The 15,907-nt window shown below is 50.0% G+C and overlaps 5 protein-coding genes across 5 annotated transcripts; all 5 read right to left on the reverse strand.

Moving 5' to 3' along the window:
• Positions 1 to 220: 220 nt before the first annotated feature.
• On the reverse strand, positions 221 to 2,617 carry TRUGW13939_08240 (uncharacterized protein; the record flags this gene model as incomplete). Its single annotated transcript, XM_035491376.1, has 6 exons — positions 221 to 325; positions 377 to 1,214; positions 1,265 to 1,853; positions 1,910 to 2,178; positions 2,249 to 2,313; positions 2,381 to 2,617. 6 exons carry the CDS (start codon positions 2,615 to 2,617, stop codon positions 221 to 223), a joined length of 2,103 nt encoding a protein of 700 aa, XP_035347269.1.
• A 1,511-nt stretch (positions 2,618 to 4,128) lies between these two features.
• TRUGW13939_08241 (uncharacterized protein) lies at positions 4,129 to 5,433 on the reverse strand (the record flags this gene model as incomplete). The annotated part of the gene is made up of 3 exons (XM_035491377.1): positions 4,129 to 4,536; positions 4,598 to 5,018; positions 5,045 to 5,433. The coding sequence occupies 3 exons, from the start codon at positions 5,431 to 5,433 to the stop codon at positions 4,129 to 4,131; spliced, it is 1,218 nt and encodes a 405-aa protein (XP_035347270.1).
• A 406-nt stretch (positions 5,434 to 5,839) lies between these two features.
• On the reverse strand, positions 5,840 to 9,856 carry TRUGW13939_08242 (uncharacterized protein; the record flags this gene model as incomplete). Its single annotated transcript, XM_035491378.1, has 9 exons — positions 5,840 to 6,793; positions 6,844 to 6,951; positions 7,006 to 7,148; positions 7,201 to 7,336; positions 7,392 to 7,835; positions 7,887 to 8,003; positions 8,054 to 9,030; positions 9,087 to 9,260; positions 9,322 to 9,856. The coding sequence occupies 9 exons, from the start codon at positions 9,854 to 9,856 to the stop codon at positions 5,840 to 5,842; spliced, it is 3,588 nt and encodes a 1,195-aa protein (XP_035347271.1).
• A 450-nt stretch (positions 9,857 to 10,306) lies between these two features.
• On the reverse strand, positions 10,307 to 12,808 carry TRUGW13939_08243 (uncharacterized protein; the record flags this gene model as incomplete). The annotated part of the gene is made up of 10 exons (XM_035491379.1): positions 10,307 to 10,551; positions 10,614 to 10,658; positions 10,709 to 10,793; positions 10,861 to 11,695; positions 11,752 to 11,797; positions 11,850 to 12,071; positions 12,132 to 12,193; positions 12,256 to 12,421; positions 12,483 to 12,542; positions 12,610 to 12,808. 10 exons carry the CDS (start codon positions 12,806 to 12,808, stop codon positions 10,307 to 10,309), a joined length of 1,965 nt encoding a protein of 654 aa, XP_035347272.1.
• A 580-nt stretch (positions 12,809 to 13,388) lies between these two features.
• On the reverse strand, positions 13,389 to 15,750 carry TRUGW13939_08244 (uncharacterized protein; the record flags this gene model as incomplete). Its single annotated transcript, XM_035491380.1, has 3 exons — positions 13,389 to 13,535; positions 13,587 to 15,684; positions 15,737 to 15,750. 3 exons carry the CDS (start codon positions 15,748 to 15,750, stop codon positions 13,389 to 13,391), a joined length of 2,259 nt encoding a protein of 752 aa, XP_035347273.1.
• Positions 15,751 to 15,907: the final 157 nt, after the last annotated feature.

Raw genomic sequence — 15,907 nt, forward strand, 5'->3', positions numbered from 1 at the left:
CCACCTAGACAAGACAAGATAGAGATAATGAGACAAGAGGAATTAAGAAGGTATTGGAAGAACAGAACAGCCGCTGGACAATATGTATAACGCTAGATGCGGTTATGTGTATGCTCATAGCAGATGGGAGAGCTGGAAGAATATATAGTCCGGGGGGAAGGGACTATATTTCTTTTTTTTTTGCGTTGGGTTTTGGACGTGAATATCATTGTGAATATCATTAAGTTGGAAGGTCGTAGTGCGTGCTGTCGGAGTCGGGAGTTACATCCTTGATTGGATGGAAAAACATGGCTGGTAGGACGACTCGTCCATGTTGTTTCTCATACTATTGATTGTTAGTGTCACTGTTTTTATATCAAGTGTCAGAGAGAAATACCTTTTCTCCTCCTGTGGATTCCTTCTCCCATCCCAGGAGATTCCAGTATAACCGACCAGGCAGATTGCATCGATAGTACCAGGACAGATCTTTAAAGCGTTGCTCACGCCCCCACGAAAATGGGCTGTCCTTGGTGCTACCAGACTTTCCATTCACTCCAGAGTTGAACCAGCGATCCATGCGGGTTGCACTCAGCGGCTTGTCCGACCAAATCGGGTGCGGCGCATAGGTGACTTTGTACCCGTGCAAGAGCGCGATGGTCTGGGGCGCCATTTCGGAGCCAATGTGGCGACCGTTGAGATTCTCGTCGTCCATGGTCAGAATGACGCGTCGCGAAATGCGAGAGTGCGTGATAATGGTAGACCGTCGCGGCGTTTCCTTTCCGAGGTATCCAAACACATCATCTCGCAAAATCCAGTCGGTGTTTTGTGGGTTAAAAACAGGGAGAAAGCCGACCCAGTCGGCCTCTTCGCCAACACCCCATTTATAATCGTCCATCTCAGGTCGTGGGACAGGCGGGACTGGACCCTTGGGCTTGGGTAGCTTGTCTTCGTCTGCTTCGTATCCTAAATGTCCCCAGATGCCTGGTCCCCCGTTCTTGGCAACATGGTTCCTGAAACCGTTGTCGAAATCGCCGTGGAGTTCTGGAATATAAAAACGCTCAGCGCGCTCCCAGATGCCGCGGCGAGGCTGCTTGCGGCCAAACGAGGCAATCGCTTCGGCAAACTCATAGTGATGGCCGATGTAGCGGGTGTCAATTTCCCAGTTCCAGACAAAGTCGAATTCGGGGTATTCCAAAACAAAATGCTGGATAGGAAGCCACTGCGATTGATGGACGCTACAACAGTCAGCAAAGAAGTCGGCCAGTTTTTTGAGGTAAAAACTTACTTCATCACCTTTGGGTCGAGCTTATTGTATCGCTCCGAGACCATAGGCATGCTCCATAGGATTGTCATGTTCCAGAATTCTTGGGGGATGTTGTCGTTAAGGACCTTTTCATAGACCTCCTTTTGGTAGATAGGGACGTTGTCATCTTTGACGTGGACGAGCAAAAAGACTTCGTACTCGCCACCAGATTGCAGCGACAGCTCCTGCACCATGGAGCGAATGACCTGCTTATCGTTTTCCGAGTACACTTTGTCGGTGTAGCTTCGAATGAGGATTGCGGTGCGCGTCTCGGGTCTAATGTCCTGGTTCAAAAGGTTGGAAGGTTTGGCTTTGTGCTGAAACCAAGCTGCGAGACCGCTGCCTTCGTTGGGAGCTGTCGTGTTGAAACGGCCGGCATTTGCGTGGACGCATTCTTGCTGCAGCTGACCCCAGTTCACCTTATTCCAGTCCACTTTGGCCGGGCGAATCCAGTCCTGGTTAGGGTCGTCCTCTCCGAAGCCATAGGCTGAGTATCTCCCGTATCGATCGTAGGACAGCTGGCCGTCAAGGCCGACGGCCTCGTAGGAGCCGAAACTGGGGGCGGGGAAGCCTGGACAGATTAGTCTGTGTATTGACTTTGGAAAAAAATTAAAAAAATAAGCATACCTGCAGGCGCGCCGAGGTAGACGCTGACGCTGTCATCCAGACTCTGATCTAGTTTCTTGCCGCGAGGCCCGACACAAGGCACGAATGCGCCGCGGTGGGTGCGCTTCCATTCATCCGAGTTGTATCTAGGGTAAGGACGGTAGATTTTGCTTGACTTTGCGATTTCGCTCTGCTGGATCGAGGTGCGAGGGTCTTCGAACAGGTACGGACTGGTGTAGTTGTCGGCGAGTTTGAGAGTTGGGAAGGTAGACTTGACGTCTTTGAACTGGCTGCGAGAGGGGGTTAGTCATGGCAGTCGCATTTTTGTAATTTCGTCATTTCGCATCAGGAGAGACCGACCTAGAGACCTTTTTGGCTTCTTCGAGGTATCGCTGTTGAGGGGATTTGTAGCCTACTTTGATATCCTGCGTGTCCGGCCATGGTCAGCGACAGCTCAAGCAACAACAACCAAAAAAAAAAAAAAGAACTCACGGCGAAAGAATGTTGATCGTTCTCCTGCTCGCGCAGCTCGTCGTCCTTGAGCTTCCAAAATTCCCAGCCCAGGCGGTCGCCTTCGGCCGAGTCCAACTCGGCGTAGGCAACAACAAAGATCACGAAGAAGATAGCGAGCGAGAGAAAGGACCGGAGACCCGTCCGAGCCGACATGGTGCTGGCAAGACCGCTGGCAGATGCATTGATGAAGGTGCCGATGCGAGTGACAAAAGTCATTCCGCAAGGGAAAAAGCAGCAGAGGCGGACAGGACAGGGAGGGGGGAGGGAGAAAAAGGTGGCCAAAGGCAAAAAAAAAAGCAAAGGGAGAAAAAGAATAGCAGAGCGGGCCTGGCTGGGTGGACCACACCAGACCAGACACAGACAAGACACACAAGCACAGAGCGACACAAAAAGGGAAAGAAATTACTCAGATCCCAGACAACAAACGCGACAATAATAATCTCAAGAGGAGAATGGAGAATGCGGCCAGGGGGGGGAGGAGAGCAAGTGGACACGGCCGGTAAGGGCAGCGAGCGAGGGCTTGATCCTGAGGGAAGAAAAAAGGGTCAGACCGCGACAGGCATAGCGCACACACTGTAGAATGTGGGTTGGAAGCTTGGAATGGATCGATTGATTGTGATTTTGGTGTTGGTCTGAAAGTGAGTTTGTGACGCTTCCGGAAGAGAAAAAGCCGCTCATCGCCCGAGCCTCAGGCGGCCCTAACTCCACGTAGATTAAGCCAGCAATCAAGCATTGCGACTATGCGCTCAGGGGCCGCACTAAAAGCTGTTTTTTTCACCAATTTACTATTAGTTTATGTTTATGCCGCTCTTGTCGACAGATCTGACCCACGCCGGCTCCAGTAACGCGTCACGAAGGGGTGAAGATCTCATATTCTACTCCATACATGATATTAGTATCTACAGAGATGTACAACTTAGGACTATGTGCCATCCCTGGCGTCCCAGGATAGCACCTCTCTTTGTATGAAGTATTGTATTTCCGTAATTACCGCATTACACGTACCACACGCGGCTGAACAAAGAATACACCAATGTAAGACACGGAAAGAGGCTGTAAGCTGGCCTTGTTTTATTGCCTCATTATTGGCCAAGTTCTTGCTCAGCCCCACTGATCTCCGGAAGCGCCGGCCGTAATCCATACGACGTCGTTACCAAACTTACCTGCGCGGGGATTCATCGCGCACGCCATAATTAATAAATACTCCGTGCCGATTACATGGCCAATACATTAAGTCATTACCCAAGACCCTGTTCACGCTAATCCCGCCGATAGTGCCAACAAAGCAAACAAAATGTCTTACTACCAGTGGCCAATTATTTTATTATTCTTATCGGCAAAAAAGATACAGTAGCATTGCATGGCGTAAATTGTAAATTGTGCAAAGCTGCGCGCAAATGGGCGCAAACCAGGCAGCACCGTGGGTGTCTCAGACCGTTGGCGTCGTCGCTGGGGCCTCGGAATATCGCAATTTGAGTGTGGCTATGCAGATATAAGTACTAGTAGTAATTAATACAGAGTGTAGTCTAGACCATCACGTGGAAGGCCAAGCTTTCTCGGTCCCCCGTTAATCTCTTGGCGCCATCCACTTAGAGTCACTACGTACATACACTACATCGATGATCGCAGAGTATACAACGTCAAGCCATTCTCGTTTTTTTTTGTCTATGGACACTTCATTTTTTTTGTCTTTGCGTGTCCATAGTCGGAAATTTTTTGTTTTTGAATCAGAAATTAGACGAGGCAAAGGTCACACCCGACCCCACCGACACTTTCTCAAAAGCGATGCTCGAGCCCGTCACGTCCGTCACACGAATATCCACCGTGTTACTACCAACACCACCAGCCTTGGGGAAGTAATTATCCTCAGTGCGACTGAGAGCCTGCCAGTTCCCGGCCCCCGTCGCGCTCACTTCGCATTTGCCAATGGGTTTGTTGTGGTTGCGCACCTGTAGCGAAAACCAGTCGGCGTCCGATCCATCCTTGAACGAGACTTGCACCGGCGTGCTGAGGCCGCAGTCGACCAGCTGCCAGTCAACCGACAAGTGGCCAGCTGCTGTTGATGCAATCTGACTGAATGTGCTCTCGAACAGATCTAGTCCTCCACTGGGACACCCGGGACACGAGTCGACAATCTACCCAATTTACTTGCATTAGATATCGCATTATCAACAGACAGAAAGAAAAAAAACTCACCATCGCTTTCACTTTAGCCCCCGTACTCGGATTCGTCACCTCGACACACGATCCGCACTGCGAAGCGCCATCCCAGCTTTGCACCGAAAGAGCCGTGCCAAAGATGCCTGCGGGAAGCGTGTAGCCCGTGAACGAGCAGTGGCCCTGCCCGATCCCGTCCTCGGTGTAGTAAGTTGCGCGCACGTCGGATTCATCGGCGGGTATATCTGAGTTGTTGATGATGGCGGCTGTGGCGGCAGAAGACTGTATCGTAGAGGGCGGCGGAATAACTGGTGCGACCGAAGTAGCTGAAGTAGCTGAAGTAACAGCTGGAGGAGGTGCTACTGGAGGAATTGAAGGCGACTCAACCGCAGGAGGAGGAGGAGGAGGAGGAGGAGGAGGAGGAGGAGGAGGAGGAGAGGAGGAGGAGGAGGAGGAGGAGCTGCAGGAGGAACCGAAGTAGCTGACGTAGCTGAAATGACTGAAGTAACAGCTGGAGGAGGTGCTACTGGAGGAATTGAGGGTGACTCAACCGCAGCAGCAGGAGGAGCTGCAGGAGGGACCGAAGCACCAGTAGACACAGGCGTAGGCGTAGGCGTAACATGCTTAGTCGTAGTCGACGTTGCCGTGATCGTCACCGTTGTCGTCGACGAGATTGCCGTAGATGCTGCAACAGAGGCAGGCCATGTCGTTGGCGAGAGCGTGATTGTCGAGAGATACGTGGTCTGCACGGCGCCAGCTGGACATCCATTATCGCGCTGGCCCAGAGCATGGCGATGGAGATGTCTGTGATGCAGACTGCTGGCGCTGACGCAGACAGAGGCTGCCACAAGCATGGAGGCTGTCAACACTCTCATTTTTTTTCTTTTCTTCTTCTTCCTGCGTTGCTAGAAATCTGACGACAATTGTCGAGCGGGTGTTAAAGAATCAATCGTGCTTTTAACACTGACAGCACTTGGATGATAGGGGGTTCGACAGCCCGGTGAGCGTCAACAAAGAGCGACGCTGCTCAAAAAGGGAACCGCCGCCTCCCTGTCCTTCCCAAACGGGGATACCGCTAGCAGCATCCTGTCAAAGAAAATGAAATGAAATAGTCCCGTCAAGGGTTGCGTTCCAGCCACTTTAATATTATTTGCTTTGTCAATTATCACTTCTCTAGCAGAAAGAGAATGTAGAGGAAATTGAAATAATCATGGTACTATTCACCAACTGTACACGAGTAAATAGTTTATAAAAAAGAAAAAAAAATCTATTCATCACAGATCATTTAGAATCCCACATCACCTCGCTCAGCCTCAACATCGCATCCCCATTATTCCGCTTCGCTGCCATGAAATCCTCGCGGTTCTGCTCTCCGCGCGGTCCTCGCATGATCTCCGAGAAGCAGAGCTCGACGAGCACGCGTAGCTCCTCGTATGTAAAGGGCTCGCCGTTGCCCGCCGCGAGAGCCTTGTCGCCCTGCGACGCGAACAGCTCTTTTTCTTCCTTGGCGTAGTCGAGTGCCTTTTGGGGGCCTTCCATGAACCAGTCGAGGAATTTGGCGCTGCGCGGGAGGGCGACGACCTCGGGTGGTGGTTGGGGCGTTGTTACATCTTGATCGCTGGCGCGCTCTTCGACAATGATGTTTTTGAGATTTTGCTGCAGCACGAGCACGTCCAGCTGTAGTCGCAGAGCGCCATTGTGGTTCATCACCCCAATGTAACGAGTGCAAGAGACAAAGACTTGGTCAATGAACCTCGCCAGTCCCGATGTCATGAAACGCCGCTCGTCTGGAGACAGGTACGAGCCAACCTGCGTGTCGAACGTGACCAGCTCGTTATTCAGTTCAATAACCAATGGAGACGCCGCTGTGGGAGTGTTGGGGATAATCAAATGCCAGTTTTTGGAATAGTTCTCGCCCGATGCCTGAGGGCCGCGGGGCCCGGCCATTGTCTTGGTCAAGACATGAATCACGTTGCATCGGATATCAATGTGCAGCGCGAGAAGCGCGTTAGAAGCCAAGCTCCTCAATGATTGCAGCGTGTTGTCAAAGATGATCACTGTTTCATTGTTCATGGGGAGGTACACGGGCTGGCTGACGCTGTCGCGTCGCGGCTTCATTGAGCTAATCAACGTCCATCGCCGGGCGTGCGTCATGCGCTTGGACTCGCTGCGGCTCGAGTCGACTGATGTTTTTGTGATGAATCTGAGTTTGTGAAGATGGCTTGCTAGCCATTGCTGCGTCGCTTATTAGACTTTGTTCTTGTCCGTCTTACAGATCCACTCACCAAACTGTTATGTAGCAACGACAGGGCCACCACGTTCTTTGGGTCCGATATCAAATCATACTTGTCCAGAGGCACTGCATTCGTTTCTTGAATCAATAGCTGGGTCTCCTGTTATTGTTAAAAGTTATTAGCAAATCTCAATAAATTACAAAGTATACACACCTTATCAATAAGCTGCTTCTTATCCCCCGCGCCAGTCAATAGCTTCCTCGCGGTCTCGTGAATATCCCCAGCGTCTGCAAATGACGCAGAGGCTTTCAGTCGCATGCCCCCAGTAAGCTCTGTTGAAACTCGTGTGACCAGTGCTAGTCTTTGTTAGTATACTTGAAAAAAGATCCACTATGCACTGTAGCTCACCTTTGTACCAGCCACAGCACTTGTCATAGTATGTAACAATTTGACTGAGCACCATTTGAGTGAACATTTGATCATGGGGGATGCTGTCGAGCATTTTACTGAATGCTTTGACCAGTAGCATAAAGTTGATGGTTCCCTGTTAGAATCATCATATTAGAAAGTGACACGGCAATCTAACCAAGAATATTTACCTTGAAAATAGGCTTGGGAGACACTGCAGCCCAGTTTGGATCCTCTGAGAAAGCATCATGCGCAATAAATGTCAATGCGCAAAGATCCGTAACAGCCTCGTCCAGTTGTGGCTGAAACACATTGACCAAGAAATCGTCCAAGAAAGAAGTCAGAGTGCTCATCACAATATCCGATTCCTTGGGAACAATTTCTTTGAGCCGTTGAATAAAAGACAGCGCAGGCGGTAGCAACAGCCCCATGTTGAACACGCTTGGCTCGATGAGAAGCTTATGACCCGTGCCCGAGTTTCCTTGTTTTGACTGAGACGTCCCATCCGCCGCGGATCGCTGCGATGATTTCGTGACAAGACCAGGGACTGAAGCCCTCAGAATCTCGTCCAGCTCTTCTCGCTCCGTCTTCATGTCGCTGGACTTTTGATCAACGTCGGACATTTTGAAGATTTTCTACACTAGTGTTAGACCAAATCAACCCAAAGTTGAGAAAAGAAAACATACCCTCGTTCGATCTCTCTGGGTTAGAGAAACGTTTCGTCTCATATCCGCCTGTCGCGGAATTGTTCGATATGAATCGTGGCTGTCTGTGGCCAAGTAGTCGTGTAAAAGAGAGCGGATCTTATCATGTTAGCCAGTATCAACCAACTCGAGTTTCCGATGTGACTTACTTCACTCTGATATAGCTTCCACAGTTCCTTGAAACCATTGGCTAGGTTGTCCCCATGAAAGTCTTCGCGCTCGACGATTCCAATAATGATATCATGAACCACACGGTGGCCTTCTGCTATAGCTTCAAACTTGGCGTAGAGATTCCACAGGAACTCGGTTAATACGTGCCCACGCTGTTCGTTAATTTCAGTTGGTAGCCCAGTCTTGCTGTCCCGGGACAAAAGACCCCGTGCCAGGTTGGGATGGCGAGCATCCACTTCAGCATTTGTCTTGTCGACCACCGCAAACAATTCCACGGGGAGTCTCTGCTCGATTCGATGTACGGCAACTTCTAGGTTGCCCATCCGATTCAAAGCTTCGATGATGACTCGAATATAGTAGAATGTATCCGCCTCGGGGTTGCGAGATGCATCTTCCACCATGGGAGTTGACGCATCCAGGTTTGTTAGGAAGCCATGTACCGGTCGTTCCCAGCCGGTAGCATTTCCGCTGCTCTTTGAGGCTGCATCGCCCTCGGTAGCGGGAGACTTCCAACGGTCTTGGCAATACGGAGACTTGAGGTACAAGTGATCGTGAAGCTCCTCAATTAGAATTTCGGTGAGAGACGTCTCCTGGTTTGAGAAATAGGAGCGCAAGTCGGAAAGGGAGCCGATATTTTCAAAATCAGACCGACGCATCAAGCGCAACCCTTCGTGGAGAATGTCAACGGCCGCCAGGAACCGCTTGTCTGATATCCTCTGCTCCAGTTTTTCCGGGAGCAATCGAATTTCTTGAATGTGGTTGAACAGTTGCAGTATATCGTCATAGTCCTGCGATGATGTTGCGAGTCCTTGCAGCTCTGGTTTTGTCGTAATCAGGCCGGACTTGGCCTCCTCGAGCGAATGTCGAAGCGTGCGGACACGGCCCTGCGAACTGTGGATGCTCGACTGGATTTTGTGATATGTACCGATGGAACTGTTGAAGCCTTGGTGGTGCTCTAATCAAAGCCATAGATTAGCGAGGGCAACCCCAAACATTAATAAATGAACATACCGTTGACAATGCTCTTCAATGTCTTTTGAATCTGCTTTTGCGTCTGGAGAAAATCCGGCTCTCGGTCTGCTTTGCCGAGGGTACTGTTGTCCATCAACTGCAGAGCTACTTGCACGGGCGTACAGTCATCGGATGCCATAAAGTCCCAGCTGCGTTGAATTTTCTGCAGAATATCTTCACCAGTCCATTAGAATCGATTCCTTGAAGCAAAGTAAGAGAGGGGGAAAACACCCACCTTCAATCGACTGAGGCGCGCGTCCTCCTCCTCCATTCACAACCTCTGGGCGACTTGGCTGCGGCATTTCAGGAAGGCTGGGCTGCGTCGGTCTGAGATAGTCGCCCTCACCAGCTTCAGCGCGCCGTCTGGGGGGCGGCCCCGTATTCGCCGCATTCGCATCTCGCGGCCGCGACCGCGACGCAGAAGTATTGGCGCCTCGATCCCAGTCTGGCCAATTGCGTCCGTATTCTCGATCTCTATCTCTGTCTCCATCTCTTCCGCGAGATCCAGGCGACGTCCCGGTAGTAGTAGCCAGAGGCTGCGGCGGTTCGTCGTTGTAGAATCCACCATATCCACCAGGACGACGGTCGCGATCCCTGTCTCTATCTCTTTCTCTGCCTCCGCTTCCCCCTCCATAGCCATTCACGCCGTGTCTGTCCGGGCTGTCGCCGTATCCTGCTCCTGCTCCTCCTCCATTTCCCCCATTTCCCCCGCGGCCGCCGTGATCGGACGGATATCCGTATCCGTTTGCGTAGGGATTGCGACCACTCATAACAATTCTCGGTCAATCGAGTTTCTTTGTGGAAGTTATTATTTGCGCCCGAGGCGAGCGTCGAGTTGAGAGGTAGTCGGTTTGGTAGCGAGCCTACTTAGGTCCGAGGAATCGAATGACTGCGCATGTTCTCAGCGGCGGGGGTTTTGAGAACGTGGGGCCGTGAGCTTCAAGTAGATTCAAACAAGCGCTCTTTTGCAGTGATATATGATTCTTTATTTGACGGGGACAGAATTGCTTCAGAATGTTAAAAGTTGTGTTGTCGTGTTGTTAGCCTGACAAGAAGGAAGGAGGAGCCCGCCAGATGTTGCGGAACCAACGGCTCCACACGAGCTTGTCTCCCGCACGCTGTCATTGGCCGTTACATCTAATGTCTGTACAATCTATAATAATCAACCTGTATATTCAAATGCCATCGTATGTATGTATCTTCTTTTGTTTTACAAGCGTTTATTTCAAAGGCTGCGTTTCTCTTTTCAGCCAGGCCGAGGTCACCTCATCCTGCGTGAAGAATCCATTCGTCTTCTCCCACACCTCGGTGTGATAGTCGTTCACCCATTTGACTTCGGACTCGCTCAAAAGAGACTTCTCAATCAGGTTCTGTCCAATCGGGGTCATGGTAACATGCTCAAATCCTAGCCAAGGCTTGTCGCCAAATTTATGTGCCGTTTCAACCTCACGAGCCATGATGATGTCTAGGAAATGCATCAGTACGGGAAGCTGTATTTAGCGTAATATGTTTTAAGGCTAAACTCACTTTCGATACGGATGCCAAACTTGCCGTCTTCGTAGTATCCAGGCTCTGTCGAACAAATTAGTAAACTAGAGTACAAATACTGGTTGTGCACTTACCGTCAGAGATCACGTTTCCGGCAGACAAGGGGACTTCAGAGTACTGGACACGGGTGCCAACTCCAATAGGCCCTTCGTGAACATTCTGCATATAATGTCAATAATTTAGATCGTCACATGCGCCACGGGAAGATCGGGAGAGAGAAACGTACCAAGTATGCACCCACGCCGTGGCCAGTGCCATGAAGATAGTCAAGACCGTGGTGCCACAAATGCTGACGTGCCAATGCGTCAAGAGCAAACCCGCTTGTGCCTTTGGGGAACACGGCCGTGTCCAGGGCAATGAGGCCCTTGAGTACCAAAGTAAAAGCCTTCTTTTCCAATTCGGTAGGGTTGCCAAAGTGAAACGTCCGTGTGGTATCGGTTGTGCCATCCAGGTATTGAGCACCTGAATCGCAGAGGTAGATAGCAGTGGGATCAATTATTGAGCAGTAACCTTTCTCTGGCTTGTAGTGAATGACGGCTGCATTAGGCCCAGTGGATGAGATGGTGTCAAAGGAAAGACCGACGAATCTGTCGTGTTTCGAGCGGATCTGCTCGAGTTTATCGGCACCGTCGACTTCGTCTAGGGTAGATTTCTTGTTGATCAGCTCGTTCTCCAACCATGCAAAGTACTCAGTCAGTGCTGCGCCATCCCGAACGTGACAGTCTCTCATGCCTTTCAACTCGACTTCGTTTTTAATGGCCTTGGCATCGGAAATTGAGCTGCGAATCTCGTCCGCCTTGCCCTCGCCACCCAAGCTAAGGCTAAGTGCCCATGAGGCTTTGTTCGAGAGAAGATACTTGGTGGTGGCTCCACTGTCTGTTGTCGAAGCTTTGGCCGCAAGTGTTTTTGCGTCGGCGAAAATCGAGTCATAGGGTTTAATGACCACGTCCGAGCCGAGATGAGCCTTCACCTCCGGGGTCAACTTCTCCTCATCAACATAAAGTTCTGCTGTATCGGGAGTGATGACTGCGTATGAGAAGAACACGGGGTTGTACGGGATGCTTTAAGATAATTTAGCCAGCAGAACGGAGAAGTTTGAGGGGATAGTTGGTCATACTCATTTCCTCGTAAATTGAAAAGCCACGCGATTTCATCGAGAACGGCTGCAGCCCTGCGTTAGCAATTGAGAAAGAGAAACGACAAAAGTCTGCTCACAGATAATGAAAGCGGCACGCTTCTTTGTTTTCAGCTCCTTCCGGATATCTGCAATCTTCTCCTGGAAAGGCTTGCCAGCATAGTTGTCGGGGTGCACCTTGACCTTTTCGCGTGGCCGCGACGGACGTTCCTCTCCCCAGATTTGGTCAACCAGGTTCTGCTCAATGCCTACCAGCTTTGCGCCGTTCTTGCCGAGAGAGTCGGAAAGTTTGCGCGCACTAGCTAAGAGTTCTCCATTAGTCTGACAACTACTTGATGCGGACAAAGATCTCCTGGTCTTACCAGCAGTGATGACTGCGGGGTCGACACCCACGGATTTTCCTCCCTCGGCCTGTTCTGCGATCCTGTATCCGCCTTTGTTAACAATATGCGACGCGAGCTTTTGTTAAGACGCGTGTCCAATTACCATTCCTGCCATGTGAGAACACCCTCCAGCCCCCTCTTGAGAAGAGTCCAGTTGCTATCGAGCTGTTTCGCAGCTTGGTTGAAATACCGGCCGTCGGTGGAGAGGGCGGCGGCGCTGGTCGATATGACGGCAGTTCCAGCGGAACCTGTGAAGCCAGAAATGAATTCTATTGTGAAAATAATAAGCGAGTGTACTTGTACGCGATCTGTAGATCGAGGAAATATTACCACGGCGCGCGTCGCAATGAGCGATGTATTCGGACTGGTGGCTGTCTTCAGAGGGCACAACTAGATTCCGGCGCATTTAGTTTTAGTCAATGACGACAACAAAGAAGCATCAGGAATGACGGCGTACTGTACACATCCACTTGATGCTGCTTCATCAACTCTCTGAGCCTCACCAGGCGCTTCGACGTATCGATTGTCTCCATGTCGACGGCACGGAGTATGGTGGTGTTGGAAAAAGCCCTCCTCGGAGCAGACGAGACGAAGCGCAAAGACGATGAAAGCGACGCAGCAGACTGCAGACGACACAGAGAGCGACTGAAGAGCATGGGACCGGAAAAGACGAGCACAAGCGGGGAGGCAAAGGAGCAGTGGCAGTAGTGGTGGGGGTTGTCTGCTGGTCTCGTGCTTGCGTGCTGGCTGGCGGTGGCTAACACTGGCTACCATCGGGCCTCACCTCCAGCGTTGGCGCTAGCGGCGTACATATGTAGATCCTGCCAAGACCTTCTATATATTATTATTATTATTTAATCATATTTAACGTCTATACCGAGCCCTAGGCTATGACAGACAGTGACCTTCTATATAGATAATAGCATAACTACTGCTTTCCATGAAAAATACGAGAAACTGCTCGACTTATCGTTTCGTATAGTGGAATTCTCCCTAATTATTGTATGCCTCATGGACATGTATGCTAACGTTAACTGGTCTCGCTGCCTTGTAGTGTCTCTAAGGACATCTCGTCCAGGATAGCAATGATAATAAGCCGAGAGAGTATGGTAGAAGCCAGTAAACACGAATAGTTGAGTACACGGCAGGGATATAATATAAAGGATAGTAGTATTGCAAGCTGCAAACCTGTCCCACATGATAATCTCCCTACGAGTCCACTTGCCTTCTCAAACATCAGTCAGCCATCGTTATATCTACATCTATCTGCTCAGCCGTGACGCCTAGGATCTGATGCTGTCCAGCTACCTCGGAAAGCTCGTCTGCAAACCGAGTCGCACAAAAAGCACGCTCTTGTTGATTATATTCAATCCAGCATTTCACCTACACCGCACAGTCAGAAACTACATTTACTCGTACAACCGAGCAACTCACCTTGGCAATCTGAAGACCCAACCAGAGGCACCGTCGCGTCCGTGGCACAATCGCCGATGGAAGCTCAATAGACCGCTCCTCGTAGTCGGCTGTTTCATTGAAGAAGTCTACTGGATAATAAAGCTGGCTCCATGCTAAACCTCGAATCAAAAAGTCTTCTGGCAGTTGTCGTGCAGAGCCTGTCTCGTGTACAGGGAATTCCTCGCAGGAAATTTTTGTCATATCTGTCTCCGGCTTGATGAGCGAGTTTAAAAAGGTAGCAATTCGCTTCCAGGGCACGTCTGCTTGTATAAATTCCATACTTTTCGGGACTAGAGCTGTGCACCAAAGGAATGCTAAAGAAAGATGAGCAGATGGTAAAACTTTCCGATCACCCACTCGTTGAAGAATGGCATCCAAAGTGACAAACGCTAGATGAGAAGCAAAGGAGACTGTCTGGTCGCTGCTCTCAAATTTTACTTCGGCGCTGTTTGGAGCCCTTCGAAGCTTTGTTATACTCTCTTCACGTGGCTGGGTTTTCCAATGCTGACAAGCAGCATCTATGATTTCGGATTTTGGTTTTTGAAGGTATTTGCTTTCAAACATTGGGAAAAGACGTGCGTCTGTATGACCAAAGTCGAATATGGCAGCATAATTTGCAGACATGATATAAACGGCCTGTTCTCGGAATACCGTCCCAGCAGACTCAATATGAGCATCAAGCTGACTGAGAAATTCGTCGGCCAATGAGAGACATTGGGCGATTTCACCCCGGGTGAAAAACAGCCCATGCACTTTAACGAATGTTGCTAAAACCGGTGGATTTGATGGATTCACTGGTCTGCTGGCGTCTAAAAGAGGCCCAAACACTAGTGATATACTATCTCGTGTATTGGTGAATGGCTCAGTGCTGGTCAAAGCCTTGGAATAATAAAATAATTGCTGGAGCAAGTTTGGTCGTGCCAAAACAGCATGATGATGTTGAAGACGTCCAACTTCAGGGGTCTTATCAGCTGCTCTACCATACCAATATCTGGAAACAGCGCTCCATGTATCCCTATCACGCATATCTACCTCTTCAACAGCCATTCTATAGCGGGCTAGATCACCCAAGCATTCAATCCACGTTCCTTCAAACGCAGGAATGCTTTCTAAAAGCAAACTCATCATAGAATACGCCATGTAAATAAACGTGAGCATATGTTCGAGAGACCCAGGAAGTCTTTTCCGCAGCAATTCAAGAAATGAATGAATACCATATCGCCACATCCGAGAAGGCATTGAATACTTCTCGGCCAATTTCTTGAGCACTGTGCTCGCCAGAGGGTGGTTGGAGGCAAGAAAGAAATCATAATGTTCGTGTAAGAGTGTTCTGTGGAGTGCAATGAGAGCTTGCCATTGCACGTGTTTCAACTCGTCGGGGTTTTCAGTTTGCTGCTTATCAATGTCGATGCATTTTTTCTCGACCATGACAAGGCCAGCATAAATAGCCCGGACCTCGTTAATCAGCTGGTCTTCAGTGATAATATGAGCCTCAGGCTGCAAAAAGATGCCGCTGGATCTGTATGTTTCACAAGAGGGTGGTTTTGATTTTGCTCGATAGCTTGATAGTGACGGGCGAGGTTTCTCCGCGTCAACAACATGCTGAAAACCTTGTGGCTGCAAGTCGCCTTGATTGGATTGTTTAACACCGGCAGATTGAGAGTGTGCCGGTGAACTACCGTCGGTGTCGTGTAAACTTCCGCGAGCGACGTTGCTCAGTGCGTCTGCATCATGAGATGCTCTATGTGATCGAGTTTGACCGGACTCTGTCGGAATAGGAGCTTCTAGCGCCTTTTGCGTTGTCGCATGATTGTAACTCTCCGCCAAAAGACCAGAGAGTTCCGGAGCCGGTTGGTGTTTAGTTGAAGACGCAGATGCTGGGGTGTGGATGGGACTGTCATTCTCGGATGAACTGGAGCTTCCAGTACGAATATGAAGCTCTCCGAAGCGATCCGCGCCGGGAGAAGTGGCAGCCGAAGGAGGATCGGCTGTCGCTCCAGACAAGTATGCGAGAGTTGAGACTCCCTGCGTCTCATTTTCGTGCTGTCGGTGTTTGTCTTTCAAGACGCTGATGTGCCTTGCGAATCTTAGCTGCATGCAATAAAAACAAAGAGCTTATGTGGTCTCACCTCTGGTTGTCCATTATTAGTCTTGGAGACGCTGCCCGCAAATGATTCTTCTCGAGTATTGACCAGACACGTACAATATTGTAGGTTACACATTATCACACAGAACAATGGCGGAAAAAGCGTGGTGACTGATGGAAGAGTTAGCGGTGATTAAGAGAGCTCGGAGCTGGC

The sequence above is a fragment of the Talaromyces rugulosus genome, chromosome IV (assembly GCF_013368755.1).
Source record: "Talaromyces rugulosus chromosome IV, complete sequence".
In the NCBI taxonomy this organism is placed as follows: domain Eukaryota; kingdom Fungi; phylum Ascomycota; class Eurotiomycetes; order Eurotiales; family Trichocomaceae; genus Talaromyces; species Talaromyces rugulosus.